The sequence below is a fragment of the Mirounga angustirostris genome, unplaced genomic scaffold, assembly GCF_029215605.1.
Source record: "Mirounga angustirostris isolate CCGP_5_RB_7025 unplaced genomic scaffold, mMirAng1.0.hap1 SCAF_8, whole genome shotgun sequence".
Classification (NCBI taxonomy): Eukaryota; Metazoa; Chordata; class Mammalia; order Carnivora; family Phocidae; genus Mirounga; species Mirounga angustirostris.
The window spans coordinates 135,549,524-135,563,982 of NW_026991716.1; the positions used below are offsets into that span (position 1 = coordinate 135,549,524).

The 14,459-nt window shown below is 42.8% G+C and overlaps 1 protein-coding gene across 10 annotated transcripts in view; it reads left to right on the forward strand.

The window, feature by feature from the left end:
* The window catches only part of ARID1B (AT-rich interaction domain 1B), a 439,835-nt gene that overhangs the window by 354,325 nt on the left and 71,051 nt on the right, over nucleotides 1-14,459 (forward strand). For 9 of the 10 annotated variants that reach the window (XM_045865795.3, XM_045865798.3, XM_064598272.1 and 6 more), the window contains one exon: nucleotides 6,872-7,051. The exons of the other annotated variant lie outside the window; for it this stretch is intronic. In XM_045865795.3, coding sequence (XP_045721751.2) covers nucleotides 6,872-7,051 — 180 coding nt within the window. The remainder of the gene's footprint in view (nucleotides 1-6,871; nucleotides 7,052-14,459) is intronic. 10 annotated transcript variants of the gene reach the window in all.

The following is a 14,459-nucleotide window of genomic DNA, read 5'->3' on the forward strand; positions in this document are numbered from 1 at the left end:
TAGTTGTTTTGAAGTTTAAATGAGCTAATAAAGAACTAAGCTATTAGCATGTAATGTATGTTCATTAAATGTCAACTGTTATTGACAGTGAGTGGCAACATTGTCTGGCACATGACAAATAGTCAATAAACATTTATTAAGTGAAGGGACACGCCCAGGCTTGCCGGTCTAAAGCAACTTGGTGCCCACGGGGAGAAAAAAGTGTCTGACTGATCAAAACCGAGTGGGGACGCTATGATGGAGCTGGAGAAATAGGTCAGGCCAAATTTGGAAAGACTTGTGTGCTGGCCTAATAAGTTTGGACTTCATTCTGTTAAGCAATCAAGAGTCAGGGACTAGTTTTTGAACAAACACGATCGACAAATCCCTGGAGCGATGAGGAAGGACGGGATTCAGAGCATAAGGGAAGGCGTGGGCCTTGCGTATGAGTGAAAGATCCCCTTCTGCTGAGAGCAAAACACAGGAGGTTGGGGCGTGGACATGGATGTTGGTGGGTGAGGGGGCAGGACGTCGTGAGGGCTGGTGCTGCCCGCCCCCGGGTTCCGTGGCTTCATCAGCTCCCTTGGTCATCGTTCCCTGTGTGATAGGTTTTATTTTAAGTTCTTCCAAGACAAGGATCATATCGTGTCCTTTTTCTCAGGGCTCTCTCATTCTCCCCACCTTCCGTGAGTGTCAGAGTAGAATTGGAGCTCGCTGGGAGAAGGTGTGTGTCAGGCTGTTGTGTTGAGTCCCCTAGTGTGATCGCTGAGATCCGAGCTCGCACGGGGAAGGAAGGGCTCGCGGCATCACTGCAAAGGAGACAGTCATGCTTTTGTCTGGTGTCCTCATGGTGGCTTTCGGTTTAGAAAAGCACTTCTGCATATGCTGTCCTTATTTCACTCTCAGAATGATCCTGGAAGGGGGGAAGGAAGGTGGTGCGGTTACACACAAGCGAGCCCGTGGGTCCACACAGTGGGTCGTAGAGGCAGCTCCTGACCCACGTCTCATGATTGCAAACAGACGCGGCGTGTTTCCTTTGCTCTGAGGGTGTAGCTTTCCCTCTCTGTCCCCCCCAGCAAAGGGCAGCTCTGATGTTTCATATCAGAAGTGCACCTGTTCGTTTGGAACGTGGTAGTACAAGCGTGTGTGTCTGTATACACATGTAGTGAAGGACTCAGAAATAGCGAGTTCATTTATATAGACTTTCTGTGGATTTATGGTACAGATGAAATATATAAGGGATGTTTTCATAGGCAGTTTCTATGATTTTTCAATAAGTACTTTGTATAATGTAAATAATAATTATCTCATTTATAATCCAAAATTTGTATTTCCCCACATTAGTTACTTGGGGCATACAATTCCATAATACACCCAGTAATAAAATATACTTTCATAATATATAAGAAATGAATTTTGTACTTTCTAAATTTCCCTTACTAGAAAGTTTGGTTTTCTAAATTCAGATGGCTTGTAACCAGCGAAACTTCACACCTTTTTTAAAAAGCAGCTTTATTCTCTCAGCTGTCAGTTTTTCTATTCATAAACTATGTCGCAAGCTGTCGTTTTATAATAACTTTCTAAAAGAAGCAAAATACAATCAAATAAATATGTCGCCATAAATAGGTAGAAAATTCTTGGTTGAAATTTGGTTTTTGGAAACATTTTTACATTTATTTCATTCAAAACAAAGGTTAAAATCAAAACAAAGCAAGAAGTATCCCAAATAAATATACATGGAAATCACAAACTTGATTAGATTTTTCCTAGGGAAAAACGTGCTGAAGGCAGAATTGAGAACTAGAGCTAGAAGTGTCCCTGTAAGGACTGTGTTCCCTCCTTCTCCTCCCCATTGAACAGCTGGCGGGACTGCAACCAGACAGGTTCTGTGCACGGCAGACGCGGGAGGCCAGGGCCAGCCGCCCGGCTCGGTGCCCTCGCGGCCTCACGAGCTGCTGCTCTTGCTTTTCTTTTGTGAATGTGTAGTAGTACCAGCTACTAATTACTGAAAGCCCGCTGTTCCGGGCACCCACGATATTCTCTCATTTAATCCCCACAGCATCTCTGTGAAGTAGATGCAATTGCCCCTGTTCTACAGATGAGGATGCAAATAATAGACATGCAGAGTTTCTATCTTGAGAATGAAAAGTAGAAATGTTTCCTTTTTAGCCAACTTTTGTCTTCAAATTTTTCATCAATTTGTTTAAACTATGGTAATAGTCAGAAACCTCTTGAGAATACAGTTCTGTCCATAATGGAAACCTTTTTTGGTAGGATTACAGCCAGCATGTAACTGTGATTATATGTTACAGATCACTTTACTTGCATCCTCACTGGTCTCCTGCAGTCCTTTCTTCATGCTGCAGGTTATAACAGAATTAGCTTTCAGAAATGTAAGTCAGATCATACCGCTTTCCTGCTAAGACAGCCCGTGGTCCTTGCTACTGTTGATCTCAGTGAAGGACCACATTCCCCCCGGATTGCAGGTACAAGAGCTTCGGTGAGCCATATCACTGTTGCGTAACAGAAGCTGTATCTGCAAGATGAAATACCTCGTAGTCAGGATGTAGAGTGACTAACAGAAAGGTGGGCAAATTATATAAATGGTTCTAGGAAAGGAACAAAAAACAGCTACTAAGCAAAATGTTCCCCGTTACTCATGATAAGAGAAATACAAAATCAAACACAAATTATAAAACACCTCCAAAAAGATACATTACAAACCATTGCCCCTGGCGTGGGGAACTCAGTGGTAAGAGAGAGGGATGCAGTAGTCCCTCCCTCCACACCCCCACTCCCCTCCGTGCTTTCACTTTCCCAGTCTCCGCAGCCAGCCACACTCCAGAAGCAGATGATCCTCCTTTTTTTTTTTTTTAAGATTTTATTTATTTATTTGAGAGAGAGAGAATGAGAGAGAGAGAGCACATGAGAGGGGGGAGGGTCAGAGGGAGAAGCAGACTCCCCGCTGAGCAGGGAGCCCAATGTGGGACTCGATCCCGGGACTCCAGGATCATGACCTGAGCTGAAGGCAGTCGCTTAACCAACTGAGCCACCCAGGCGCCCCGATGATCCTCCTTCTGACATAGGATTAGATGATCAGTAGTGGCTAATGCTACGTCACAACCCCTGCGTCATACCCCTCACACCCTCCTCTCCTCCTGTGGGCATTTTATCGTTTCACATCATCCCAGAAAGAAGAAGGGTGGGTATGGTACAGGATGTTGAGAGAGAGAGAGAGAGACCACATTCATACAGATTTTATTACAGTATTTTGTTGTAATTGTTCTATTCTGTATTAGTTACTGCTGTTCATCTCTTAACTGTGCCCAATTTATGAATTAAATTTTATCATAGGCGTGTTTGCATAGGGAAAAGCCTAGTATATGTAGGGCTCTGTACCATCCGCAGCTCCAGGCATCCACTGGGGGTCTTGGAACATATTCCCCTCCCCACCCCACCCCACCCCCGCAGGTAAAGGGAGACGACTGTATGTATATGTTCCTAAACTTTTGTATCATATTTTGAATTTGTAGACAGTTACACAAGTACTAGAGTAACATGGGTTCCACATATTTAAATAAAAAAATGTATAAAAGCTAGCTTGTTCACTCTAGCTAGAAGGTACATCTGAATAGGTGGGGTATTCAGGAGTTGAAAGATATTCGTGGCACTTCATAAAGCAGGAAAGTAGCATCCAGTCCCTTTTCTATATCCCATTTTAGAGCACCAAACACTTTTGCATGGTATTCCGGTTGATCTTACCACTCATCTTCATTTTAAGATGTGGGAACCGAGGCTCAGATAAATTCTGATTTGCCTAAGGTCTCACAGCTAGTTCAATCAGTGCCCACTGTAAGATGTTTCTTTACGTACCTGTCTCCCCAAGAAGATGCTGAGCTAGCGATGCAAACAAGACTGTACTGTAGGCCTCGTGTTCCCAGTTGACTGCCATCAGGTGATTTTAGCTCAGAAGGGAGTCAGGCAAGTGACGTCACCTTCTCCTTTCATTGTCTTGGGGAATACATGGAAAGAGATGAGTCTCGTCCAAAACATAAAATGAGATTTCAGAAAGCTCTTGTAAGTGGTGCCATTGCAAAAGCAATACACAGAAAAATAGCTTCACAATTTTAATTTCTGTGGAAGGAGAGTGGATTCCATACCCCATAGAACCTTGTCTCTGGGTTGTGGCATTTGACTCTGTGACATACTCCATTTGAATTTGCGTTAATATTCTACCTCTTCTGGAATCTTTCACAAACTTGATTTTCTGCCAGTGATGAGTCAGATAATTCAAATGGAACATGGCATATATATTTTTAAGGACTGAGCAAATAGAAATAAAGAAATAACTTGCCCAGGTAAGAATTGTTAGAACTCATCTGAACAAACCTTAAGCCTGTTAAGTGTCCCAGAGGCAGCAGGAACCCAAAGATGGACTGTATCATCAGAGGTTCTAAATCCTTCAGCATGAAGACTTTCATGGTTGAAGTGAAATTTAATGCCCAAGAAAAGGACCTGTGTTACTTTCTTTAATGAAGAAGATAGCAGTCACTCTCTAAAAGAAAGAAAGACAAACCCACACAATCTGTATGGAATTTAAACACATTTTTTATTAAACAGGACTCTATATGAAACTCTTGAGAATTTTATAGTAAAGCTTAGATAAATATTTCATGAAACATCTTAAGATGCAATCATTTATAGTAATTTTAGTGCTCTGATTTCTGTTTGTTTTCGGATTTAAAAAAGCAAACATTTTCTATGATGATTTATATCTGGGAGCTGCCAATTGAGCCCAATTTCATAAGACTTATCTTTATAAATAAATGGAATAGGATAATAGAGAACAGCTCTACTTACTTGTATTTTATATCTTAACTCTTTAGACAGAAGCAATGTTGAAAGATCTTTTTTTTTTCCTAACTGAAATATAAACCATGGCCTTTATAAAAGTCCGACCTCATTTATCCCCCTAAGTTGAAGCTGCCTTTGGATCTGGGTATCATCTTCCCTCCAGCTGCCTCAGAGACTCTTCGGCCACGACTGCTCTAGGTCCTCTGGAATAAACCAGCCCCCCCCACTCGGCAGCATACTGGAGCCTTCACGTGACGTGTGAGAACTCTCACCAACCCAGACTCCTGGGTTCTGGGAGTTGATCAAACTGCCCTTCCTTAGCATGCTGGTTTGATGGTGTCAGCTTTTTCTTAGAGACAGGTCTTGATTTGGGGTACTCTGTCTACATGTCTACATGAGTCTTCCACGGCTCATTCTACATACTTGCTTATATTTACCCAAACTACTGATGATGTGGATATACCTTGACATGATGATCCTGCATCATTTAAAGATGTATTTTCTTTATCCATTTGGACAACTACCTACCTGCTAAGCACTTACTTTGTTGTGCACCGCGGTCTGTGGAGTGCATGAGGAATTTAATATTCATTCAATAAATAGTTAACCTACCATGTGCCAGACACCCTGCTGCCACGTTTGGACGCACTAGTGGGACAGACATGATCCTTGCCCTCACGGAGCTGAGGTTTTAGTGGGCACAGGAAGGCTAAGTGAGTCCCAAATACAGTAAAATGATGGCGGGTTATGAGAAGCGCTGTGAAGAAACTCAAGTGAGAAATGGCCAGGGTGGTGCAGCCCCAGGGCGTGCAGCCCAGGAAGGGGACTTGGAGGTGAGCAGAAATCAGCAGGTGGAAGAGCATTCTCAGGAGGGGGAGCAGGAGAGAAAAATGCTTTGTTGATGTTACCTGCAAGGAGCCACAGGACATGTGGTCAGAGTGAGAGCGGCAACGCTTAACCACGGAGGAGGCCACAGGTCGTGGTCAAAGGTTTGCATTTGGTTCCCAGGTTCCTGGGAAGCCTTGAGGGGTTTCATGCAGAAAAGATACGCTCTGATCTCCTTTTTTATTCCTGAAAGATGATTCTGGCAGCTTTGTGGAAAGTAAGGGAAAGGAGCAAAGTGGGGGGTGGGTGGTGGTTGAGGCTGAGAGAGCTGAGTAGAGTTGGGGGTTGAGGAGGAAGATGGTAGCAGGCCAGGCATCTGCAGGATTGGAAGAGTGGAAGAGCAGCCCGAGAGACATTCCAGAAGCGCAGGCAACAAGATGGGCACATACCTGGAGAACAAGGGGAGGGAGGAAGGAATCCCGGGAGTCAGGGGATTCTGACAGGAGCGTCTGGGTGAGTTCTGGTGCCATTGGTAGAGACGGGGAGACCCCAGGCATGGTAGGTTTGCGGGAGGAGGTCAGAGTTCTGTTTTGGAATAGCAGAATCTGCTCCAAACCCACCCCTTGTTCACAGTGTACCCGTAAGGGGTGGTATGAGCTGGGGTTCATGGGTCTGCAGCACTTTAGGAGTCAAGGTGAAGGATCGTTACTCAGGAGATCAGGGGGCAGAGCAGTTCTGAGCAGTTCCGAGCAGGGGGGAGCAGGATACTGGCCCAACCTTGAGAAGAGGGGCGGGATGTTTAGGTGGCCGGAGACATGCATCCCAGAGATCGGGTGCAGGGGCTCTGAGAGGGCGCTCACAACGTGTCTGGCCTGGCAGGAATAAAAGGCTGGCAGCGTAAGGGGGGCCAGGGTGTTACTGTTGCTTTTTGTAGGGGCCTCATCTCCCAAGAGAGGTTAAGCTTGCTTCCTCTTCTCTCTCTTCTCCTTTCCCTAGCTCGAGCCCATGATCCACTGGGTTCGCAGAAACTCTAATGGGCTTTCAGAGTTAGGACTGGGGGAGGCCCAGAGGACCCACTTTGGGGTTGAGACACCTTTAGATGTTTCTTTAGGGGAGTCTCACAGCACCCATCTTCTCCCCCATCCACTTTCCACACAATTCCATGTCCATTTTGTCACCTGCACTTATATATTTCCATTTATTTCCCACCTAGGTTTTATGGCAGGCACACAAAGAAACCCTCAGATGTCTCAGTATGGACCTCAACAGACAGGACCATCCATGTCGCCTCATCCTTCTCCTGGAGGCCAGATGCATCCTGGAATCAGTAGCTTTCAGCAGAGTAACTCAAGTGGGACTTATGGTCCACAGATGAGCCAGTATGGACCACAAGGTAAACACCGTTTCTCAAAAATGCATTGCAGTAGGCTGTAGAAGGTTTGTGAATATGTTAGTCCTTCAAGGTCTTAATAATATAAAAACCTTTTAAGATCCCATTATTTGTTACCTGACAGATTTGTAAAGTTAATGCAAACCCACAGTCCTTCAGTTGCCCGCAGTGATGGGAAGAATAATTATAGCAAGTATTCATTAAGCATTCATACATCAGACACTATGGTAACTGCTCTTTAATATGTGTGTTACTAATAAAGGAGTAAATCCGTTTCTGTGATGTAGTTTGAAATGCTTGTTGAGAAATAGACACAGGCCTTGTCTTCAAAAAGTTTCTAATTTAAAACATGGGTTTCATTATGTTGAATTCTGACTGTGTCCCCCGTCTCTCCATAACTATCTTTGTAACAATGTGCTCAGTACTCAGAAGGGTGTTGTCTCATGACATCCACTCCCAGTTTTCTCCAAAGTTCTGCGTCCGGTAAAAAGCAGCTCTCATTTTCTCAGTCAGTACCAGTCTTACTCTGCAAAGACAGAACAAAGCCTGAAATGGACATGTCTTTCAAAAAGGATAGGGGGCACCTGGCTGGCTCAGTTGGTGGAGCAGGCAACTCTTGACCTCGGGGCTGTAAGTTTGAGCCCCACGTTGGGTGTAGAGATTACTTAAAAATAAAATCTTTAGGGCGCCTGGGTGGCTCAGTCGGTTAAGCGACTGCCTTCGGCTCAGGTCGTGATCCTGGAGTCCCTGGATCGAGTCCCGCATCGGGCTCCCTGCTCGGCAGGGAGTCTGCTTCTCCCTCTGACCCTCCCCCCATCATGATCTCTCTCTCTGTCTCATTCTCTCTCTCAAATAAATAAATAAAATCTTTAAAAAAAATAAAGTAAAATAAAATCTTTAAAATTAAAAAAAAAAAAAAGGAAGATAAGGCAAGAGTCAGAAAATAATGGAACCATGCCCAAAATGCACTGTTTACATTCTGCCTTCCTGGAATTTGATGTATGTTTTGTCATGTACATGTAGGATCCTTTTATCAAGGTTTTTAACCTGATATATTTTTTTTCTAAGACACTTTTGGCAGTAAGACATTTGAATTTCACACCTTCTTTATGTTTTGTTTATTTAAATTAGACATTAATGGATAATTTAGAATAAGAAATCTGGCGCAATTCCCAGAGTTTCCTCAAAAATATCAGGAATATTCCGAGTGAAGATGATGAATGCCTACTAGGAAATTGTAGTAAAACAACAGTCAAGTCAGGTCTCCTCCTGTTAAATAAAGTCGTCTTCTTCTATGAAGACGTTTGTGTGTGTTTAGCAAACCACTGAGCTCTGTCGAAGTTCGTTGAGCGTCTCCAGCCATGAAGCCAGCCCTCACAAGGCGAGACGATCCTCTGAGAAGGCCTTGGCACCTTCTTGACTTTTCATCCAGTGTTCCTCAGGAAAGCTTTTCTTTCTATTTATAGTACTTCACGGTTTGAAAATGGAGTTATCAATGTATTTGTCTTGTTCTTGAAGATTGCTTTCCGAAAGATCATCAGCACCTTCAATATTCCCAACATCACATGGTTTCCTTTCCTCGAGTTGCTTTATTATTTTACATCCCAACTCTTTCTGTTGTTAGGAAAAACAATACTAGAACCCCCAAAACAAAACTTTGTGGTTCACCCCTTCCTGCCTTTGTCCATACGTGGAGTGGATGTAGACTTTGTGTTTTGCTTGATTCCCTTTACACCATGTCATTAATTGCTTCCCGTGATCAGTAAAACCCTAGGAATTTAGGTCTCACCTGACAGTGGCAGTCTGCCCTGTTCCCGTTCCCTGGCAGCCCCAGGAGGCTGTGACATGGAGACGTTTGTCGCTGCGCTGAGGCAGGTCAGTGAGGCGCTCAGGTGGAAGACCGCATCACTGCCCACGGGACCCCATCCGGCGGCTCTCTTCAAAACTGGTTTCTTTGACCCTTGTGGAAAGGAGAAAACTTGAGTGAAAGTCAGAAAAGCAGCTGTGATATACACAGAAAATGAGGACTTGGGCTCAGAATGTAATTGGAGACAAGGTCAGAGCCTATTATTCTCAGAATTGGGAGTGGCTAAAGGTCTGGGACTTAGCTGCTAAAACTCACGAGGGCTTCGTATAATCTTCAAAATTGGTCTGTCTTCTCTTAAATAATTCACTCTTGCAACCTCATCCTCTGCTGTTCTCAGAATAAGGGAAGATAGAACCTTGACTATCTGATGAGTCTTTTGTGAACAGTTAAGCGCTTATGCTATCGAGTTAATAGCAGGAAGGGCCATTTCTATAGAATGGATTTCTTCGAATAAAACCCTCAGTTTTCTGGAATAATTGAACATTAAGATTCATAATTTAAGAGCACTGAACCTGTGAGGGTTCTCATCCAAACTGCTATGTGTCCTTGGAAAATTGCTTTCTCTTTGGGAATTACTTTTCCTCTAGAAAATGAGAAAATTTGATCATGTTACTTTGGAATTTGCTTCCAATTCTAATGTTCTACAGTCTAAATCTTGCTTCAACTCCACAGCCTTTTATATCAATGCAACCTGCTGGATCCACTACATAACATTTTGGCTATATAGTCAAGAAGGTATTTCTTTTAAGGCAAAAATGCTGAGTGTAGGTTGATACTCGAAACCATTTAGAATAATGAGGATAATTTGCATACTCAACACTTTGTAACTTTGAAAATGAGTGCCTGCATATCTGTCCTATCTGCTGTTTCTCCTTCTCCCCGGTGACCTCTCACACACATCCACTCCGAGGTGCGCATCCTCCTGGGTCCCTTGACTGGCTCCCAGTGCTATGTGCTTAAAATCAGTGGCCTGCTACTCTGTGTTCAACTCAGAATTGTTTGCCTTTCCTCCTTGTATTCTCCAGCAAACACTAAATCACAGGACACGAATGCTTGTAACATACTGTTCAATTCAACAAATGTCCTTACTTTTGTGTTTCTTTGTTGATCCTTCTAAGTATGACACAAATGAAATATTTTTTTTCTTCCTCCTCCTAATTAACTATTCAAATTAGTAAAGCATTCAGCTTACAATTTTGTGTTACATGTTTGAAGGTCTCTGAAAAGAATCACTTGTGTGTGACCCACAGAGGCCATTAGTCCCATCTTTTGTTTCTGATCCAAAGTAGGTAACTTTCTTCTGGGTAAGTTTTGTTTTTAAGAGCTCTCAGAGGAAGATATCGTATAAGCTTTTTTTAAGCCTTTTTACTCTCAGGAGTGGCTTCTCCAAAATTGTTATTTAGTAATAACAACCAACATTTTATTACTGTGTCCTGGGTCCTGTTTGAGGTGGGTTTTTTGTTTGTTTGTTTATAGATTTTATTTATTTACTTATTTGAGAGAGAGAGTAGGGGGAGGAGCAGAGGGAGAATCCTAAGCCGACTCCCTGTTGAACACGGAGCCAGACCCGGAGTTCGATCTCTCAACCCCAAGATCACGACCTGAGCCGAAATCAAGAGTCGGATGCTCAACTGACTGAGCCACCCTGGCGACCCTGAAGTGTTTTCCATAGAGTAATTGATTTAATGCTCACAACATGCTCTGTGATAGATATTATTATTATTCCACTCGGCAGATGAAGAAACTGAAGCATACCGTAGGTAAACAGCTTCACCAGGATACACAGTGGTCATGCCAGGATTCAAATTCAGGCAGACTTACCCGTTTTCTTAATTAATGGGAAGCTGTGACGTTATCCTCATTTTACAAATGAGCAGTTTAAGTAATTGACCCACAGTCCCACAGCTAGTAAGTGTTAGAGCCAGGGTTCAAATCAAGGGAGACCTCAGACACCACTCACATAGTCCTATGCCTCTGACGTACCCCCTCCTTGCTGGTTCATTCATTCAGTGAGCCCCTGAAGAGACAAAAGACAAACTACTCGAGGAACAAGGAACATTTTGGGAATACAGGCTTAAAAATACATCAAAGATACTAAAGATGAAGAAAAAAAGTTTCTATGAAGTTAAGGAAATTTTTAGAAAGGTATATTAATACTGTAAAATCTGAATTATTAAATATACAAATGGAATGAATCCAATCTAAATGTTTGAAAATGTTTAATTGCAGTATATTTTATTGAAATAGTACTTTTCTACCTTCAAGCAAGTACATGTAGTAACTACCTCTATAAAATAGGGTTTCCAAGTAGGGCCATAGAGACTTGCTTTAATAATAGAAAGGAGTTATGTAATTGACATGTTAATTATTAATGAATTTGGGGGAAAGAGAGCTGAAACAAATTTCACCTATAAAGGTGAAAGAACAAAGACCATCTTGTTTTTGTGTTCCCTAGAACAGTGTCTGTCACACTGACCACAAATATCTCTTGCATATTTGTCACTATTTGCAGAAAATGGGCATCTAGCCTTAATTTTGCTATAAATAAGCAATTTTACCTTGGGCAACTAAATAATTCTGAGCCTAGATTCCCCTCAGTTCTCACTCACTTGTACGAGAGTGTCTGGGTCACCACATACAGCTGCACAGGTTGTGTACTGATACAGCCCTGGGTTTATGCCTTAATTTGTATAGTGTATGTCTTAGGAAGCAGGGATCTTTTAAGTAGGTGAGCCTTATGAGACTTTTATTTCTTTCCTTTTTTAAGATTTAATTATTTATTTTAGAGAAGGAGTGTGCATGCACGTGCAAGTAGGGGGAGGGGCAATGGGAGAGGGAGAGAATCTCTAGCAGACTCCCCGCTGAGCACAGAGCCCAACACGGGGCTTCATCCCAAGACCCTGGGATCATGACCTGAGCCGAAACCAGGAGTTGAACGCTTAACCGACTGAGCCACCCAGGTGCCCTGAGACTTTTACTTCTAAATTACTTGATAAAAGGTATTTTCTTCCAGAGTTTAAAGATTTGGTGGTTTTTTTTGTTTTTTTTTTTCTAAAAGAGATGCCTTCTGAAATATTCCTTCTCCCTTCATTAAAATATATTTCTCAATGCATTCAGAAAACTCCAAATCATACCTAGTTGAAATGTGCAGTTCCAAAATAGTGAATCAGACATTAATAATGTTACATCTGTTTCAGTTGAAGAGGATCAACGCATAAATGTCACTCATTGCGGCCCCTAGCTACTTTAGAGTACCTTATAGGCCCATGATATCCTTGGTGTCACCATGACCCAGGATTTTAGTCTCTACTATTTTAAGTCCTGAATCTCATTCTTATTATTGAATTACGCTAAATTCGACCTCTCTTCGAAAGAGGTGAGATGCGTCTGCCCTGTGGATTCATGTTTCCCCTGGACAGTGCTGCAGACTGACCACATCCTGTTCTTTGGCTTTCCAAAGGCTGCTTTCTCACTCCCTGTTCAGTTAACTCATTTTTCCCCCCTTGAAACCGGTTGTGATACACATGACAAATTATAGCCTCCTATTACCATATCACCATAGCCTTATTTTATGGTTCAATCAACAGTACTAGGCAAGTGTCAATTCCATGTTCTATATTGTTTTGTTGTTAAAGAAATATTCCAGGGGCGCATGGGTGGCTCAGTCGGTTAATTGGCTGCCTTCGGCTCAGGTCATGGTCCTGGGGTCCTGGGATCGAGCCCCGCATCCGGCTCCCTGCTCATCAGAGAGCCTGCTTCTCCCTCTCCCTCTGCCTGCCACTCTGCCTACTTGTGCTCTCTATCTGTCGATAAATAAATAAAATCTTAAAAAAAAAAAAGAAAGAATAAAGAAATATTCCAAATCTCTATCTCACTGATATTGGGAAAAAGAAATTGAAGTAGGTCAGTTTACAGTGAAAGATTGTTAATGCAGTTTTCTTTTGATGCTCAAATTTGGTTTTCACGTTATAAGATTTAAGCCTGAATTTTTCTTAATAGACCGATAACCATCACAATTTTATCAAAACCCAGGAATTTAGGAAGGAGTGAAGATAATTTAAACTACAAATCAACTTAAAATTTAAAAAAGGAAAAAAAAAAACATAAAGCAGCTTTAATTTTGACCAGTGCAAAACTCTTTTCCCTTGCTAATTAAAACCAACAGCACTCAAGAGTGCTGCCCTTCACTCCCCTCGCTGAAGAAGCACATCCTTGTGAAATCATCCAGTGGGCTGTTCCTCTAAGACAGGGCTTGGTCATGACAATCCTGGAGAGCACTGTAGAAATACAGCTGTGGACATTCAGCTTTACTTGACATCTTAGCAAGGTGCCTTTTCCTCGGGCTCACAGCTCGGCCACTTTTTTCAAATGTTTGAAAAGAAATGCTTTATTGAGTGACAAGTGACAAATGGGTGAGGGTCCCTCTCAGCCCTCAGGGGAAGCAGGTCAGAACTCCCCCTCCAGGCAGTGCTGTCCCCACGTGCACAGAGCACAGGGAGGACAGAGGTGCTCAGGCAAGGCGTGACAGTGGTGACCCTGAGACTCTTTCATTTCTTACCATAGAGATTTTACTGTTTTACACTAAATTTTGCTATTGACTTGAGATAATACCTTTTTACATTTTTTAATGTCAATGTTTACTTCTACTCGGTTTGAGAAATAAATTTGAATGTCTGTACGTGATGAAAGTAAAAACCGACCTATGATGCAATATATAAAAAAAGAATTTCACTGATTAAAAAGTTACTAATACTGGAACAGTTTCTCTCTGTTCCTTGAAAGGTTCTATTTATTGACTGTCAGCATCCAACAGTAGTTACAGTTATTATTATTTTTTTCCCCACAGCAACCTCATGGGACAGATAAACTTGTATTATACCCTTTTTACAGATGAGGAAACTGAACTCGGGAGTGACAAGTGGCTTTCTGAAGGTCACACATAGCAGACGGTTACCCCCCCTGCTCCTTCAGGGCCTGTGCTCTCTTCCGCACTCACCGCCCTGGAGTCAGGTGCTGCTGGTATCTGACGGTGCCCGTCCGTCCCCTGGGCCTGTATGATGTCACCCTCCATAACAGTTGTTTCTCTGAAGATGCACTTCTTCCTGAGAGGCCCCCTTCCTCGGAGTGGCTCTCCTCAGTCTCCTCGGCAGGGACGCCTCCCCTCGCCACTCTGTATAAATCTGCTGCCATGTTTCTTCAGGGCACTCACTGGCACCACATGACAGGGTCTAGACTTCCTTCTTTGCCTGTCTCTTGCCACCAGAATGTCAGCTCTTTGCCTTCGTTTGCTGCTGAATCCCCAGCCATTTGCACAGAGCTAGCATGTAAGAGGCCCTTAAGAACTATTTCTGACAAAGATGAAGATGGAGAGTTCCAGAGACACTGGTACCTTTTCAACCCTACCTTGATGCTTCACGGGGTTGGGGTTGATGACTTATCTTTAGGAGGTAAAACGAAGGATCATTTTTGTCTATTTCTCTTCTGTGCATCTATATTCTCTGCACCAAACTTGCATTATTGTATAATTAAATTTTTTTTAAGATT